A 19,646-nucleotide genomic window follows, 5' to 3' on the forward strand; every position below is an offset into this window, starting at 1 on the left:
TTGCAAAAGTGTCATAACTTCCTGTTCCATAACCAGAGACTGCTCGGGGGTCACCACTGTGGGAAGGACCCCATTGAATCTGGGCGGGCGAGACCCGAACTGAATTCTGTACCCCTTTTCTATCATGAGCAGCACCCAATTTGATATATTCGGTAGAGTTTTCCATTCTTCTAGAAAATCTACTAAGGGAACCAGTCTCTCGAGACTGGCCTCTGGTGTTTTTTGAGCACTTGGCTCGGCGCTCTGAAACGGCGTGCCGGCAGAAGTCAGCCGAATCAAGTGCAGGCCAACCCTCCTCGGAGGATTGGCGGGGACCCGACGCACACTGGATGGTGAAGATAGCGTGGTCCCCGGAGGGCGCTGGATGGAAGCGGGTGCCAGGTGTTTCAACACCACGCTTCCTCCAGACGGGGGCCGCCCTCCTGGGTCCTGACCCACAGATATCAGGACCGCTTTTTAGAGGCCTTCCGCGCCACAATGACAGCCCGCAGGTCGGTCTTGGGCTGAGAAGGCTTCTGTGGGGGAGCACGGGCGGCCACACTGATCTTTTGCTGTGCTCTGTGGTGCGCTGAGGAGCTCGTTGCGGGCCGAGACTGCTCCCGCCCAACAGTCTCGGAGGGGATTTTAGACCGGCGGGGGAGGAACCTCTGAAACGCCGCAGATTATTTCTTGGTCTCCTGGAACCTCTCGACGACAGTTGTAACTGCGTCACCGAAGAGGCCCGCAGGAGACAGCGGCGCGTCCATAAGGGCAGACTTATCTCTGTCCCTTATGTCGGAGAGGTTCAGCCACAAGTGCCTCTCCGTGGTCACCAGGGCTGCCATAGAACGGCCCACTTCCTTAGCCGTCTCCTTGGTGGCACGGAGAGCCAGGTCTGTCGCCATGCGCAGTTCCTGGATGCACTCAAATGTGGCCTCCCCGCTGGCATCTATTTCCCCCAGCACTTCAGCTTGATAAGCTTGCAGCAGCGCCATGGTGTGAAGACACGCTGCTGCCTGCCCTGCTGCCGCATAAGCTTTGCCCACCAAGTTAGATGTAGTCTTAAGGGGCTTGGTGGGCAACGTCGGTGCTTTTAGGGACGACGCCGACTCGGGTGAGAGATAGCCCGCGAGCGTCTCTTCAACCCGGGGCATCGCCGCATAGCCACACTGTTTCAGCCCCACGATATTACTATAGACCGAGGTCTGGGGGCTGAGCACTCTATGCTGAACCGGTCTGTTCCAAGATCTAGACACCTCAGTGTGTAGATCCGGAAAGAACGGCAAGCACCGACGTGGAGGTAGTGACCGCGCGGGGAGAAAGCGCTCATCGAGTTTGCTTTTGGGCTTTACATCTCCCCGCTCTGCTTCTGGCCAGCTAATATTTAATTTGGCAACAGCTCTGGCCACTACCTCCATGAGCTCCTCATGTGCAGCGGAAGAGGATGGCGGTTCCTCATCCGCTGCTTCGACACTCATCACGTCAACATCCTCAGATGAAGACAGATGAAGTGCCGATGTCTCTCCCCGAGGGGAAGAAACCGCTGGGCGTGCTTCCACCACGGCAGGAGAGACAGTGGGTCTGGCAGCTAAAGGGAGAGATAGGGCGGGGCCCGTCTCAACCCCCGCTGCCAGATCCATTTGTGAACCCCACGAATGGAGCCTTCGCTCTGCCTCGGCAGCAGCGGGACCCGATCCGCGGGGGACACCAACCGAGGCACCCTCCGCTTTATCAAAGAGTGCCCGGCGAGATCGCAGCACTCTGAGGGTGAGCCTCTCACAATGCACGCAGACAGCTCCCTCGAGAGCTGCCTGCGCGTGCTCAACCCCCAGGCAAATAACACACATATCGTGTGTATCCCCGTCGGGGATAAAGCGAGTACAGGGATGCACACACTTCCTGAATCGCTTGCTGCTTTCATCCGCCATTTCTTACTTTTATATTTGTGTCTTATGGGTGTGTATGTACGTATGTTTGTACTGCACCTCTTGTCCTCAGACAAAGAGAGAGAGAGAGAATGACAAACAATAAGACGCACAACAGCGATCTTTAGACACACACACACTTGTTGCTGCAACTCTTGTCCTCAGACGAAGAGTGAGACCAGAGAAATATATATATATATATGGACAGACAACAATAAATAAGACACACGGGATAACATAGAGTGCTTGCTGAAGATAACAGAAGCTAGCGTTCTCTGCATCCGGGCATGCTTTATAGTTTCCTGGTCCGTGACGTCACCCGCCTCTGACGTCTCGTTACACGATTGGTTGGATACAGGAGTGCTTCAATGACGATATCACGCAGAAGGTTCCCAATGCGTTTCACGCAGCGTCGATAGTTCCCACGAAAGGGAACACCGTGAATGCAGTGAGTGCGCATTACAAATCAGGAATGATGAGAGAACATTGTGTTTGGTACATTTTTCGTCTTCAAACCAAATTTGGATTTTGGTTTGAATCCTGTCTGGCTAGCGCACTTCCCAGTAGGTGAGTCTTTTGCGCTGTTTGAACGCATTCGACCATGAGCATTTACACTACAAAAGCAATCCAGTCCATTTTCGACTACCTCTAGAAGTGGACAAGCTCAAAACGTTTTACAGCCCGTTTACACCTGTATTTAACGTTGTGATCCAATCAACCAAAACGCATCTTAATACAAGGTATAAACAGAGCCTAAAGCTACTTTTGGAACTATAGGGTAAATTCAGGATGATTAGGACACATTTGCCATTGGGATGACTTGGAAAAGGTGTCCCAATCAACCTCAATTCCTATTTATTGTAAAAAAACAAAAAACAAAAACAAAACAAAACAAAACTGATTTTTTTCTCTTCAGGTTGATATAACACATTACTCTAATAGGTGGTAGAAAAAAACACAACTAAAAGTCAGTATCTTCCAAATAGTTGGACTTAAGTAACAATATAACAGCAAACTATTTAATTAATCATAATATCACACTTTTTTCTCACACAAATAGCTGCCTTTATATTTAATGGATCTCTTGCAAGGGGATCATCATATTCAGATCATCATATTTGTGTCAAAATGTTGAAACCTTATGTATGGATGACGTAAGGGGTAAAAAAAACATAGATAGATAGATAGATAGATAGATAGATAGATAGATAGATAGATAGATAGATAGATAGATAGATAGATAGATAGATAGATAGATAGATAGATAGATAGATAGATAGATAGATAGATAGATAGATAGATAGATAGATAGATAGATAGATAGATAGATAGAAATCTGCTACAGTAATTGTGAAACTTAATTGTGAAAGTACAAATAATGTTTCAATGGTCGCATTTAAAAGCACTTCAAAATGTGCCCCCTCAATTTGAATGGGTATGATTCTTCTGCTTTTATGAAGATGTCATGACTTTTTCAACATGAAAAACCCATCTGTTTGTCCCTAGAGATTGTCTCATCCTACTTTCCCATGAAAACACATTCCTACTACACATCACAAAGGCACGCACATTGAAACACAACCTAAAACTGCATGCTCAATAAAAACATGTTGAAAAATACAATAATTTATACATGCAGAGGTGCGTGTGAGGAATACAGTACGAGGATTATAAATGCGGAGATAATGATGACAAAAAAGATTAATATTTATGATAATGCTGCTGTCATCAGTGATAGTGATGATGAAGAACGACAGCGTCGGCACTGGCAATACGAATATTAGTGACACGGAGGATGATATGAATGATGAACTAACACTGCAGTGACATCTTTCGTGCAGCTTTGTTTGCCTCTACATCAGAGGACGTGGATTCCACATTTTGATTTTGAAGAGTTCCGTTGCCAGGCAACAGCTGTGAATGTGTTTGGTCAGGTGGAAGTGTGACCCGGTTAGAGAGGAGAGGATCGCTCTAATCTAACTCTGATCCTTCACCTCAGCCTGACAGAAGACTCTCTTGCTCATTCTCGCTCTCTTTTTAACAGGGGCCTTTACTTTCATGTGCCCTTTAGGTGGCATCAAAGTCACTAGCCACCATCCTAGCACTCACTCTCACAATCTCAACAATCCTTGAGTACATGAGTTACAGATTAATGATTATAATGTGATGTGTGATGAATAAACGGTTAAAATCTCATTCTGATCTGAGGTTCACAGTGAGCAGCACATCAAGTGTAGTGTACATACAAAACTAATTTTTAAAAATGATTGAAATTTATATACATTACCATTCAAAAATTTGGGGTTGGTATTTGTATTTGAAATGTTTTTGAAAGAAATCTCTTAGATGCTAATTTAAAATAAGTTTTATTATTATTATTTTAATATATTTTAAAATGTAATTTATGATGGCAAAGATTAATTTTCAGCAGTGTCACAATATCATTCAGAAATCATTTTAATATGCTGATTGCTGCTCAAGAGACATTTCTCATTATTATCGATGTTAAAATCAGTTGTGCTGCTTAATATTTTTGTAGAAACGTGATATTTGAAATATTTGCGATACTTTTGAAATATATTTTTTGTAACAATTTAAGTTTTTACTGTCACTTTTGATCAATTTAATGCATCCTTGCTGAATAAAAGTATTAATTAATTTATTAACAAAAAATCTTAAGGTCTATTGGAAGCTTTTTTCTGCCATAGATTTTTAAAAAGTAATTTGGAATTTTATCTTGCAATTTTTTCTTGTGAGTTTAAATTGTGCAGTTCAGTGAGTTTATATCATGACTTTATTTCTCACAGGTACCAAGTAAAAAATTTTATCTAAACTCAGAATTTTGAGATATAAACGCACATATTTTGAGTTATAAAGTCTGAACAGCGAGTAAAAAAGTAAGAATTGTGAAACAAAAAGTCGCACTTACCTTTTTTATTTTTTATTCCGTGATGCAAACAAGCTTTCATAGATCTCAAACTCTTGAACAGGAGTGTATATTTTTCTTTTTTTAAGCATAAACTTCACATACACAAAAAAATTATGATTGCAACAAGAAGAAAAACAATGGTGTAAAAATATACTTAATTAAAGTTGAGTTCATTCAACCATTTTATAGGGTCTTTAAAAACAAAATCAACATATATAATTGGACAGGGTTATTTCACCAGACAGATGTCGAGTGTTGATGAAGCATTTAAAGAGATAAACTGCTGCTCATTATGGCGCCAATAAATAATCTCTGCCATGCAGATGGAGGTAATGGTATGTTTCTAACTTAGGGTCCTTATAGTATATCTAATTGTCGCTAAGAATGCTGAACACAGTCAATTGACTTTAATCTTTCTATGCCTATCTATACTTGTGAACGCTCAATTACCTAACTCATTTTTTCTTTATACTGTTGGTAGTTTAAAAAACGGCTTCCACTTTAATACTTCAGAGATTTCATTGCTGCTGAACTGCTATGCTGATTTATCTGTTGTCAGTCTGTTAGCATTAGTGCAGGATACTGCTTCATTATTAGTCACAGAAAGCTAAGAGCTCCAATGAGCTGAATAGAGCTGTAGTTGCCAGTATGAATTAATCACTAGCTACTCCTGAGGCTAAATGTTCCTCAGTATGATTACAGAATGCAGGCAATCAACAATTAACATGAAGCTCTGAGCATTTTCTCAGAGAGGAAGTCAACTTCTGTAGGATTATCATTCAGCGTTTTGAATGAGCACTGAAAATTAAGAATTTAGTTCATTGTAACCACAACTTTCCATAGATTCATTTGTGGTCCTCTTTACCAAAAAGCAATATATTATTGCAATAATCATAAGCAAACACTTTAGACCAAGAAACAAAACAAAAATGAAGGTTCTACACCTGCATCTCTGTGAGTCACTCAAGTGCAGTGAATCATCAAGAAACTCGCAGCTCATAGTTCACATGCAGAGACCCGCATGCAACAACAGCTTCATTAGGAAGGCCAAAGGCACCGGTGGGAGTTTTCCAAGTTAAGCCTTCTGTCCGGCGGCATCAATCCGTGGTTCAAAAAAAGCAGCTAAATCACAGGAAGGTTGTGAGGTCAGGTGAATATACCACCAGAGATGTTTTGTCCAACCAGCAGGATATCTTCAGTAGGACTAAAGCCAGAAAAGTCATTAAGGATTCAAACAACCGACTTTTCTCACCGCTGCTGTCAGGGAAATGCTGTCACAGCCTAGAGACCAACTCAAAGAGATTCAGGAAAACTCCTGCGGCTGGCAGGGCAGTTGCTATTCAGTTGGTGTTCACAAAGAGTGTTTTTTAGTTGCTAAGGCATTGCTAGGGGGGTTCTGGGTGGTTGCTAGGTACAGTAGATGCATATACTGGCCCAAAATCAGTATATGACATTCTAAAAGATTTTTATGCCTGTTATATCATCTGCCAGGTGAAAAATCTGGTCACTTACAAAAGTATCCCCCGGTTTCACAGACCAGGCTTAAAGGATTAGTTCACTTTCAAATGAAAATTAGCCCAAGCTTTACTCACCCTCAAACCGTCCTAGGTGTATATGACTTTCTTCTTTCTGATGAACACAGTCAGAGAAATATTAATAAATACCGTGACGCATCCAAGCTTTATAATTGCAGTAAACAGGGGTAACGAGTATGATCTGAAGTGTCTCCATCCACATCCATCCATCATAAACGTGTACTCCACATGGCTCTGGGGGGTTAATAAAGGCCTTCTGAAGTGAAGCGATGCGTTTGTGTAAATATATATAAAGTTTTAAATGTGTTGAGTACACATTTATTATGGATGGATGTGGATGGATGCACTTTCTTCAGCTCGTACTCATTAACCCTGCCATTAAAGCTCGGATGTGTCTAGGATATTTATTCATATTTATCTGGTTGTGTTCATCAGAAAGAAGAAAGTCATATACACCTAGGATGGCTTGAGGGTGAGTAAAGCTTGGGCTAACTTTCCTTTGAGTGAACTAATTCTTTAAGCCTAGTCCCAGAATAAAATGCATGTTTGAACTGTTTTTACTGAAAACAACTTGCTCTGACATGATCTTAAAGGTGCCATCGAACATTTTTTATAGAAGACTAAGGTGTCCCCTGAATGTGTCTGTGAAGTTTCAGCTCAAAATACCCCTTAGATTTTTAACTGCCTATTTTGGTGCATAATTAGAAATGCGCCGATTCATGTTGCGGCCCCTTTAAATGCTCACGCTCCCCGCCCACGGAGCTCGCGCTCGCCTTAAACAGTGCATGAACAAAGTTCACACAGCTAATATAACCCTCAAAATGGATCTTTACAAAGTGTTCGTCATGCATACTGCATGCATGTGTCGGATCATGTGAGTATTGTATTTATTTGGATGTTTACATTTGATTCTGAATGAGTTTGAGGCTGTGATCCGTGGCTAACGGCTAATGCTACACTGTTGGAGAGATTTATAAAGAATGAAGTTGTGTTTATGCATTATACAGACTGCAAGTGTTTAATAATGAAAATAACAACGGCTCTTATCTCCGTGAATACAGTAAGAAACAATGGTAACTTTAACCACATTTAACAGTACATTAGCAACATGCTAACAAAACATTTAGAAAGACAGTTTACAAATATCACTAAAAATATTATGTTATCATGGATCATGTCAGTTATTATCGCTCCATCTGCCATTTTTCGCTATTGTTCTTGCTTGATTACCTAGTCTGATGATTCAGCCGTGCACATCCAGACGTTCTGCCCTTGTCTAATGCCTTGAACATGAGCTGGCATATGCAAATATTGGGGGCGTACTGTTACGTAACAGTCGGTGTTATGTTGAGATTCACCTGTCCTTCAGAGGTCTTTTAAACAAATGAGATTTATATAAGAAGGAGGAAACAATGGAGTTTGAGACTCACTGTATGTCATTTCCATGTACTGAACTCTTGTTATTCAACTATGCCAATATAAATTCCATTTTTAATTCTAGGGCACCTTTAAAATTGCCATAGTTTTGTCTCAAGATGCACATCAGTATTTAAAAGCAGCTTAAAGGTCCTAATTAAACTTAGGCTTAATCTAAGCCTTGTCTGTGAAACCAGGCCTAAAAGTACAATCTTTTTCAACAAGTCAAAAGCAAAGCATATATTTTCTGTCCAGTGCTCCCAGCTAACAGGAAACATTCTTAGAACATTGGTTATGAACAAAGTTATGAACAAACTTTCTTCCAGCAACGTTAATAGAATATTCGTTCAAAGTTATCAGGTCTTTAATAATGTTCTCAAAAACATTATTTATATATCGTTCATAGGAGTTTTTTTTTTTCATGAAACATTTTAGTTGGATGTTCCCCTGTTTTTTAAATATTACTACTTGTATCAGAATGTTCAGAGAACATTCCAAAGTAACATTCCCATAATGTTTGCAAAATGATGAAATGTTCCCTTAATGTTTGCATAACCATTAAAACATTTAAAAAACTGGAAGCTTTGAACATTCAGAAATAATGAAACGTTAGCAAAATAATCTAAAAACATATTTTTGGTAGCCGGGCTAATAAATCAGTTATCTGAAACCGGAAGCACATTGGGGAGTCTGTGTTCAAATGAGTGCCAAGAATATTTCATGCAAACAATCAATAATTCAGTGCAAAGTTTGATGAAGGATACAAAAGATAGTCTGAGCAAGTTCAACAAGAGAAACTTATGAACTTATGAATCGACTACCACTAAAAGATGACTTCTTTCTTTCACAATGAGGAAAAACATGAGCTGGAAGAAGACATGAAGAAAATTCAGGAGCAGAGGATAAGCGAGGCGTGACAGAGCGTTGTCACTAGTCTCATCTCATCATAATATTAATGAATTGAATGCATGTTTATGGGCCATAATTAACAGGAATTACTGCATATTTTTAGCATCAGACATCTCAGACATGCCATCTTGTTTTTTCTGTGTAGGAATGTAAATTTCTGCAGCTATATCTGTGGCACCACGTATTGCGTTGTAAACCAGTTGACATCCCTTCAGCTTTGATGTACTGTCAAGCCGATGATATATGTTTCAGATTTAGGGTGTTGGGGCTGTGCTTTGGAACAGACACTTTAGAACAGCAACTCCATAAATAGCTGCCAGGCAAGGACATGCACTTTTTATGAGAAAGGCCCCAAATACCGACCTCAACCAAAATTACATCTCGTTCATCAGACTCTCTCTCTCCCTCTTGCTCGCTCTCATGCCCTAAAAGCTTCTTTAGTTTTGCGTCTGTGCTGTCAAGGCCCACCATTCTTATCGCTCCACAGGAGAGAACGCCAATAAAGGAGAGTGGAGTCTTAACACGAGAACCTCTAAAAGCCTGAAGCGACCTCCCGTCTGTTTCAGTCGACTCTACGCAGCTACCAGTGAGTTCACACTGCTGTCAAGCAAGTCTCACCCTAACAAGACTGCTCTCATTTCACAGCCATACGTGCCTGAATAAAAATTACAGCTTAAAAATTCAGGGATGGATACAAAGTTATCAGCTCATGGTGTGACATGAGAAAGCGCTAAGAGTGTTTTGGGATTGCAGAATGTACAGAAAATTACTAAAGGCGAAAAACTGGCAAAGAATTAGTAGATTGAGAGTAATACTAAATAAAAAGCAAGGAAATAGTTTACCAGGGTTGTACAAAATTTACTTCCTTTCAATTCACGAAGTTTGGAATGTAAAGAAGAGGAATTTAGTGAATTGCAATTCAATGAAATTCAACATAGGTAATGCATTCTAAAGTTCAAACTTACTAAAGTTTGGGGTTGGTAAGACTATGAAAGAAGTTACTTTTGCCCACAAAAGCTACATTTATTTGATCAAAAATACAGTAAAAACTAATGTTTTGAAATATTATTACAGTTTAAAATAACTTTTCTTTTTTTAAAAAAATACAATTTAAAATATAATTTATTCCTATGATGACAAAGCTGAATGTTCAGCAACATTTCTCCAGTCTTCAGTATCACGTTATCCTTCAGAAATCATTCTAATCTGCTGATTTGGTCCTCAAGAAACATTTATTATTATTATTATTATTATTATTATTATTATTATTATTATCTAAGTTGAAAACAGTTGTGGATTTTGGGATTTTTTAATAATGAATAAAAAGTTCAAAAGAACAGCATTTATTTGCAATAAATCTTTTGTAACATGTCTTTACTATCACTTTCGATCAATTGAAGGCATCCTTGCTAAATAAAAAAAATAAAAAGCCTCCAAAACTTTGAATGGTAGTGTATTTGTGGCCAAATGCTGAGTTTGAAAAATGTGCATATTTTCCTCAAAAAATAATATTGTTTGGCACAAAAACTAATGGAATAAAACACATAAAATACAGTATGTGCACAAGTGAGAGAAAAAAAAATATATATAAAAAAGCACATTTGAAATATTAATTTCGTACTATTTATATTACAATAATATCCATTAACATGTTTACTGACATATCGCTTGAGACTTACTGATATATATATATATATATATATATATATATATATATATATATATATATATATTGGAGTACTTCAATGCATATTTCTTAATATTAAGCCTAAAATGTGTTTTAATATCACTATTAGTAAGGATAGTATGATCTCTGTACAATATCAGTTTTTAAATGCAAGATATTTAAAGAGTACCTAAAGTATACTTGTAATAGTTCCATTTTAGCACAATCAAGTATATATTTAGTTGGACCTCAAAACTCCTTTCGGATAACTAAAGTGCATAAAGTATAAAATTAGATGTTCCAATCAGCAGACTTTAAAGGGTTAGTTCACCCAAAAATGAAAATTCTGTCATTTATTACTCATGCCGTTCCACACCCGTAAGACCTTTGTTAATCTTCAGAACACAAATTAAGATATTTTAGTTGACATCCGACAGCTCCGTGAGGCCTCCATATAGGGAGCAATGCACACTTCTTCTCTCAAGATCCATAAAGGTACTAAAAACATATTTAAATCGGTTCATGTGAGTACAGTGGTTCAATATTAATTTTATAAAGCGACGAGAATATTTTTGGAGCGCCAAAAAAACTAAATAACGACTTATTTAGTGATGGCCGATTTCAAAACACTGCTTCAGGAAGATTCGGAGCATAAATGAATCAGTGTGTCGAATCATGATTCAGATCGCCTAAACTAAATAAGTTGTTATTTAGGTTTTTTTGGCGCTCCAAAAATATTCTCTTCGCTTTATAATATTAATATTGAACCACTGTACTCACATGAACCGATTTAAAAATGTTTTTAGTACCTTTATGGATCTTGAGAGAGGAAGTGTCCATTGCTCCCTATGGAGGCCTCACGAAGCCATCGGATTTCAACTTAAATATCTTAATTTGTGTTCTGAAGATTAACGAAGGTCTTACGGGTGTGGAACGGCATGAGGGTAAGAAATAAATGACAGAATTTTCATGTTTGGGTGAACTAACCCTTTAAAGGGACAGTTCACCCAAAAATGAAAACAATCATGAGCTTTATAATGGTGTAGAATGGGGCTCAACATTTGGAAGCCCAAAAAAGTGCATCCATCCATCATAAAAGTAATCCATAGGGGGTTATTAAAGGCCATCTGAACCAAAGCGATGGGTTTTTGTAAGAAAAGTATCCACATTTAAAACTTTATAACTATAATAACTGGCTTCCAGCAACGGCCGTACATGAGTCTAGTTCCGGTGGAATAATGATCTCTGACCCGACACATGACGTATTGAAGAATGCAAAAGCGCAGAGGATAACAGCACCGGTCATGAATTAGAAGTCTAAAACAAGAGAAATTCTCTTTTTAAAGAAAAATATCAGAGGATTTCAATATAAGAGAAGAAGAGCTTGTTGTTGCCCAGTCCTATTTATTTGAATCACGAGAGGTGTCTACTCTCACCTGAGCTGAGTCGTACTTCGGGTCAGAGGTCACTCTTCCACCAGAACTCAACCTGCGTACGGCTGTTGCCAGATGCCAGTTATTATAGTTCATAAAGTTTTAAATATATTTTTATTAAGCACATAAAAATGTAAATGTATTTGTAGTATACTTAGAATGAAATACATTTTTCAAATGTACACAATATGCTTTGATTTATGGAAAAAAACAGCTCAGAAGTTCTTCAAAATATCTTTTTCTGTGTCCTACAGTATAAAGAAAATGACATTTTGGGGAAAATTTCTTTAAAGGAAATGATGGTTCTAAGTGGCGGAAAAAGGCACAGGAACAGGGATTCCCCTGCGACATGCTCCAGAAGAGAGCTGTGAGATGAGTCTCACTCACACTAGCCCTCCAGAAAAGATCTCCCTCCACTGCCTGAAGTGTCCCTTTACAACATGTCAGAAAGAAAGTGGATGTGTGTGTCTGTGTACATATGCGTGAGACACACGACAGATGCCTGATGTAAAAAAACAGGTAGATAAGCAAGATAAATAAAAGCAATTAATAGAAAATAGTGGAAACAACAGTTCAAGTAGAAACGAGAGGGAGAGGAAGGGAATTTCTATATAGTGATAAAATAAAATTTCATACACTCAACTCTCTCTTCCTCTTTGTCTGTTTTTTCTGCATTATTAATGCATTCCATGTCCCTGTGCGGGCACTGCAGTAATTATGCTTGTGAAACCTTAAGAATGAACAAAATTCTCTATCTCTGTCTCTATCTCACCGAGTGACTCACTCCAACCACAGCATGGATCTGACTGGCACTGATTTTAATGTGTTATTTAAAGCCTCCATTCATCAACCAACATTCTTCTGTTGAAGGGGATAAATAATTAACTTTCTATTTCAATTCAGTAAGGCTTAAATTGTCAAATGTACTATTGGTATTTGCAGTAGATCTTAACAAGCACCATATTACCTGTCACACCAAAAGCAACTATTTAAGAATGTTACGATAATAAAGCAATTTTTTAAATTATTATTATTAATTAAAATGATTTGTACAATTACTTACTAGAAAAGTAATACTACACTTCCTTGAAAAGCCACACAATTTATGGCTGTGGCACAAATAATGTGGGATGCAGTGCTGGTGTCATTAACAAAAACTAAATGAAAGCATTGTTATTAATTAAAATTAAATAGTATAATTGGAAAAACTGACACTAAACTAAAATGCCACAAATTATTTTTAGTATATTTTTAGTAAACTATACTAAAAGGACAAACTGAAAATAAAGTAGAAATAAAATGAAATTCAAAACTACAATATCCTTGGTGGGAAAAGAGCATTCTGGCTGAATGTTTTTGATGGATATGAATGTGTAAAACACATATTGAGAACATGTAATGAGCCAGATGAGATTAAAATTAAACAGGAATGCGGTAAATTTCCGATAGCACAACTGCTTTAGGTATGATTCATTCACGATTGTAGTGTAGACAAACTTTCATTAGTGCAGGAACTTTCATAAAGCAGGAATGCTGATCAAGTCAATCAATTTATTATGCATATTAGACATTTTGTTCTAATTATCATTCTAACTCTCTCTTTAATATATTTAGATCTTCAGAGAGCAGATCTGTGTAGAGTATAATCAAGCTGTCACTGTCTTGATTCCTTAAAGCTAACATCTGCAGCATGTCTGTCCTGACATCCCAGGGAGTGTCAGGAAACGCCACATGGTTGGTCGCAAATTGGATGGGTTGAGCATATGGATGACAGGTAGCCAGACACCACCACTATTTTTTCTCATTAAGAGACTGCAAATTTGTCTTACTAAATGCTACAGTATGAACCCACAGATGTGAGATTGTCAAATATGTCTATTTGGTTATGTTCACAGAGAAAAAAACTTATACATAAATAAATACTGTCAGTATGTGCATTAATGATAGGGATTTTTCAGTGACTCTTTCTGCAAGTTACATTGTTTTGGCAGTAGGTGGCAGCAAGATAGTGTCTAAATGATTGAGTCAGTGAATCTTTCATTAACTGATTCCTTCAAAACACTGATTCATTCAGGAAGGAAACAAGTGACTGGCTGCATCCGAAATCGCATACTCTCTTGAGTAGGTACTTATTTAAGTTAAGTACCTACTTTGTGAAAGCTACAAAAGTATGTTCTATATAATATGAATGTGTGTAGTATGAGTGTAATCTGGATGTACTACATTTGCCATGATGTCATTTAGGGCTGCACGATTTATCACAATTTTATCGCAGGCGATTTGGCAAAGGCTGCAATTATTTTATGCGCAGCTTGTCAGAGATGTACGGCTCTGTGATCAGTAGTAAATGGTTCTCCATCTGAACGCCAGAGGGCGCTCTCACGCAGAAACTGCAAATATGCCCTGCTGCCAAAGTAGAACATGCATCATTCTAGGAAATCCCATACTATCACTGTAGCTGAATAAACAGAAGATTGAAACGTTTTGATTGATTAAACATGACTAATAAACACACGACTGCCTTATTCTGTGTAAGAACTTAGAAGCCACATCATCTCACAAAAGGACGCTCAACTGTCGCTATGAAGTGAGTTTTTGAGTACTATTTTATGAGTACTTTGAATCTGGACATACTTCTTTTATCACATACCGTTTTTTGTCCTACTATAGAGTAGGGAAGTGTGCGATTTTGGATACAGCCCTTGTCTTTATGTGTAAGTTGAACTGAATAATTAATTCAACTGATTCACTCAATAATGCTGATTATCTGGCAACAATACAATTGACTCTCTCTATGAATGAGTCATTGAATCATTCATTTAACTAATTTGTTCAAAAATCCTGATTCATTTAGAAACGATTAGTTCAAAACACTGAATCGCTTAGGAATTAAACACCATAGCGTGTTGCTCTGAGACACGCAACAGTTCTTTGTTTGGAAGTATTTTCGGTGCCATTGACAAAAGAACTTGCAGACTTTAATCTAAGTTATATTACCTTCTTGTTTTACTTAACACTGTAATGCTTGGCATAATGAGTAATACTGGAACAGTTTATTGAAACTTTAAACAAAATCTGATTTTTTTTTTTTTTTTTTTGAGTATCATTATTTGATACATTTGGGTACGCGATTGGGTTGTTTTAACCCAGCGGTTGGGTTAAATGTTTGCCCAACCTGCTGGGTAGTTTTATTTAAACCAACTATTGTTTAGAAATTGCTATATGGCTAGCTTAAAATGAACCCAAAATAGTTGGGAAATTAAAAACAAGATGCAATTAGAGGCAACAATAATAGACAAAAGGTGAATGTTTATTAATAAGCTTTAATATTTTATTAATATAAATTTAATAGTTTAGTAGTTTATTAATATAAATTTATTAATAAGCAATTTAATAAATGTTTATTGTTTAATAAATATTCATTGAACATTAATAAATGTTAATTTCCAACATACTTTGGGTTAATTTTAATTAAGCAATACAGTCATTTTTAAACAATAGTTGAGTTAAATAAAACATTTAACCCTTCTCCTGGGTTAAAACAACCCAATTGCTGGGTTTGTCCATTTTCAACCCAACTTGGGTTGTTTTTAACCCAGCATTTTTTAGAGTGTATATATGGCTCATATAGATGATATAGCAGAATATGGAGTTCATACTCAAGGAAAAAACAATAAACCTTCAAAAAATACAAATAAGTTTTGATCGTGTTGATAGTTTAGAAGCCTTAGAAATGTACGTATCAAATGCGATACAGTTGGCTTTACATGGTTAAGTGAACTATACTGCGGGCTTGTGCATATGGCCATAGTGTGATAAACGCATTATACATGCAAATGAACATCACAACATATAATCTGACAATTTCGCTGAAAGGAAACAAACAAACAGATGAATAAACATTGTTAAAATTGGACAGGAATTGGTACCTGTATGGATACATCACTGTAGGAGCCTCCAATCACTCCGGAGATTGCGAGCGGAACATCATCATGGATGGCGTAGGATCCATCCGGGCATGTGTACTCACTATCATCCACTTTCGTAAGCGAAGCACGCACAAATTCAAGCGACTGCTCCAGTGCGTACGTGTCTTTAGAGCAAGTGTCCAGAATGTGGGCACCTAACGTTACCCCGGGCAAAATCTGATCATCTTGATTGATCTCATCCAGGGCTAGCAGCATTGCTTCCAGTCTCTGAATCCCTCTCTGTGCATTGATACGGCCACAGTCCTGAGCCCCCTCCCCCTTTTGATGAACAGGAAACAGGCCTCCAATCACCAGATCCCCCTCGATTATGATCTCCTTCTTGGAGATGTCAGTGTTGTAACCTGGGATAGCCAAAGCCTGGGGTGTCCTGGCCAATAGAAGCAGCAGCAGAGTGAGATGAAGCGGCCAGGAGGGGCCGTGACCTCTGAAATGAGTTGATCTCTGAGCCATGGTGCGTAAAGATCTGGGCGCTTTGCAGGTCAATCCCTGTTTAGCAGTCTTTGGTCCTCTTACGTGTCGGAAAGGGATAGTGCTCAAGCCGTGCTAAGGGAAGACTTCAGACACTTCAATGTGCGTGTAAGGAGGCGTAGGCAAACTCAAGCATCATCGCCATCTCCCGCTTGATCAGAATCTGGGGATCAAACAGAGAGAGAGAGCGAGCATTAGATGCTGCACTGTAATACACAACAACTGCTGTGATTTAACATTGCCCTTGGGTTTGTTTTTAACGAGAACAGTTTTCTTAGGGTGAAGAATAAGTGTGGGGGCATGTACATCCCACAATAAAAATCTAATTTGTCCCATGCACTTTTTCATCTGTCATGTTTGTCTTCTTAAAGGGATAGTCCACCTAAAAATGAGAATTCTGTCATCATTCATCTTCTGCAAAACATTGTATGGACAAAAAATACAATGGAAGTCAATGGGAACCAAAACTGCTTGGTTACCAACATTCTTCAAAATATCTTATTTTATGTTTTTATGACTCCAAGGTTTTGGAAGGACATGAGGGTAAGTAAATGATGACAGAATTCTCAGTTTTTGGGTGGATATCCCTTCAATTCAATGGAGCTAAGGTAACACAATTCTTGACTAATTTGTCACAATCCAAGAAGTGGTTTACATAATCCATTTGTGTTGAAACCATATATTTTCTGTCTGCATTAAGGTAGCATTACTAAATCTGGACAGAGGATATCTAAATCTCAGCGTGCATTGTGTGGGACTGGATGGGGAGAGTAAATGTTGAAATTAATTGATACTTTATGTGTTTTTTTAGCCAAGATGAAAAAAGTATAAACTTATTCATATTTAATGAACTGCTGTGTTGGGATGTTGCAGCTTTTCTATCAAATATGGTTGAGTTTTGAGGGTTATCATTGTGTTGAAGAGTGAAGCTGGGGTGGTTGACATTAACATGTGGAAATATTACATTTAACATGCTAGTATGCACTATTTCTAGATGCTAGTATGCACTATTGAGCTACTTAGACATGACTTGTTTTTTGCCTTTTACTGAATTCAGTTACAATTAAATAGCATTTGAGTAAAGTTTACAGTTTAATACTGCAAATCATGTCATGTTGAATTGTTTATGAACCAGAAAGTTATCATCACAAACATATCCATAACATCAAGATCAAGGCAGGGGGAATTTAAAGATAGCAAGTATAATAATCATAAATACTGTTTTATTGCATTGTTAAATTGAATAATTTCAAATCCTTTATATCATTAATAAGACTCCAGGACATTTATATCACACAATAGATCACACATACAAATCTGATCAGTTCATTTTAAACACTTCCATTAGCAGTTACAATAAAACTGCGGGGAAATTGGACCATTAGCATTTGTTTTATTCTTTGCTTATCAGTAGTTGTGAGCCGCACAGAAATCCCCAAATAAGGGACTCCGGTGTAGTTTGCTGTGCAGTTGAAATATCCTCATTTGGCTGCACAGATTTTTCAGAAATGAATTTCTGAGAATTTCTCTGTTATTCCATCAGGCAGCTGGATTCGTTAGCTCACAGTGATAGGTATGGCCTCCCTAAGGTCCCTTTCCCTTAGGCTCCTGGCTAGTCCATTGAGCTTTGTTCACTTGTGTGTTTTTTTGGGTAAGTATGTGTGTGTGTGTGTGTGTGTGTGTGCTTTTGTTTATATTACATTGTGGGGACCAAATGTCCCCATGATGTAATATAAACCTGAGTTCACCTACATCGTGGGGACCAGCCAGCGGTCCCCACAATGTAAATGGGTTTATAAATCATATAGAATGAGTTTTTGTGAAAAAGTAAAAGTTTGCACAGTTTCCTGTGAGGGTTAGGTTTAGGGGTAGGGGCAGGGTAGGGGGATAGAATGTACAGTTTGTTCAGTGTAAAATGCATTGAAGTCTATGGAAAGTCCCCACAATTCACAAAAACAAACATGTGTGTGTGTGTGTGTGTGTGTGTGTGTGTGTGTGTGTGTGTGTGTGTGTGTGTGTGTGTGTGTGTGTGTGTGTGTGTGTGTGTGTGTGTGTGTGTGTGTGTGTGTGTGTGTGTGTGTGTGCGCACTGGTAATACCTACGTTATGGGGATCAAATGTCCCCACAAATATAGTAATACCAGTCAATTTTGACATTTTTTTGGGTCCCCATGAGGAAACAAGGTTATAAATCATACAGGATGTTTTTTGAAAATGTAAAAATTCAGAAAGTTTTCTGTGATGGGTAGGTTTAGGGGTAGGGTTAGTGTAGGGGGATAGAATATAAAGTTTGCACAGTAGAAATACCAGTGTGTGTGTGTGTGTGTGTGTGTGTGTGTGTGTGTGTGTGTGTGTGGCCCTGGTAATGGGTTATGGAGACAAAATGTCCTTTTTCTAAATGGACATTTCGTTGGTCCCCATGAGCAAAACAGCTTATAAATGACACAAAATTATGTTGTTGTTTTTTTTTTTTATGTAAAAATACAGAAAGATTTCTGTGAACATTGCATTTAGAGGTATAGGGTTAGGGTTAGGGGATAGAATATACAGTTTGTATAGAATAAAAATCATTATGTCTATGGAGATTTCACACAAAGATACCTTAACCTAATGTGTGTGTGTGTGTGTGTATGTGTGTGTGTGTGTGTGTGTGTGTGTGAAGCAGATGTTGTTTTACAAGCTGTCTGATAGTGATCCTCTATGAGTTCAGGCGAGTTAGCTTTACACTACAATGGTCACACTGTCCCCTGAGCACAGAGCCTGACACATACACATGCACACACACACACACACACACACACACACACACACACACACACACACACACACACACACACACACATATATATATATGAATATGTATATATATATATCACAGAAAAATGTCTGCATTTTTCATTTTCATTATAAGCAGTTTTCCTCATGGGGACAAAAAATGTTCCCCACAAGTACAAGGATTTCGGATACTGCTCCTTTTGTGGGTACATTTTGTCCACATAACCTCCCCACACACACACCCACATACACACAGGATCCACAAACACATGAATACAGAAGCTTGCGTATATTTGCACTAAATAAGACAGTGACCTTAAACAATGCAGTTACACCATGCGCATCAAAACAGAATGATTTTGTAAAAGATTCCCTCTTTAGGCAATCTGACCAAATAGACATAATTTTGTTTCTCTCCCTCTCCTTTTCTATCTCTCTGTTATACACAGGCATATCAATGGGGAGCATACATACTAATTTCACACATGCTAAGAGGTGTTGAGTTTAGCTTTCAGATACTGTGAACGGTATAATTATGAGGTTTGCAGCCGCAACTCCTGGAGTGTGCGAGAATGAGTATGTGTTGAGAGACTGCATGTCAAGGTGGTTATTTACTTTTACAT

The 19,646-nt window shown here is 38.3% G+C and overlaps 1 protein-coding gene across 3 annotated transcripts in view; it reads right to left on the bottom strand.

Annotated features, from left to right (window-relative positions):
• The window catches only part of grm2a (glutamate receptor, metabotropic 2a), a 41,996-nt gene extending 25,756 nt beyond the window's left edge, over positions 1 to 16,240 (bottom strand). The window contains exon 1 of one of the 3 annotated variants that reach the window (XM_067373239.1): positions 15,722 to 16,240. In XM_067373239.1, coding sequence (XP_067229340.1) covers positions 15,722 to 16,231 — 510 coding nt within the window. In that variant the 5' untranslated portion in view covers positions 16,232 to 16,240. The remainder of the gene's footprint in view (positions 1 to 15,721) is intronic. The other 2 variants (XM_067373240.1, XM_067373241.1) reach the window with 2 other exon arrangements.
• Positions 16,241 to 19,646: the final 3,406 nt, after the last annotated feature.

Source organism: Chanodichthys erythropterus, chromosome 21 (genome assembly GCF_024489055.1).
Source record: "Chanodichthys erythropterus isolate Z2021 chromosome 21, ASM2448905v1, whole genome shotgun sequence".
Classification (NCBI taxonomy): Eukaryota; Metazoa; Chordata; class Actinopteri; order Cypriniformes; family Xenocyprididae; genus Chanodichthys; species Chanodichthys erythropterus.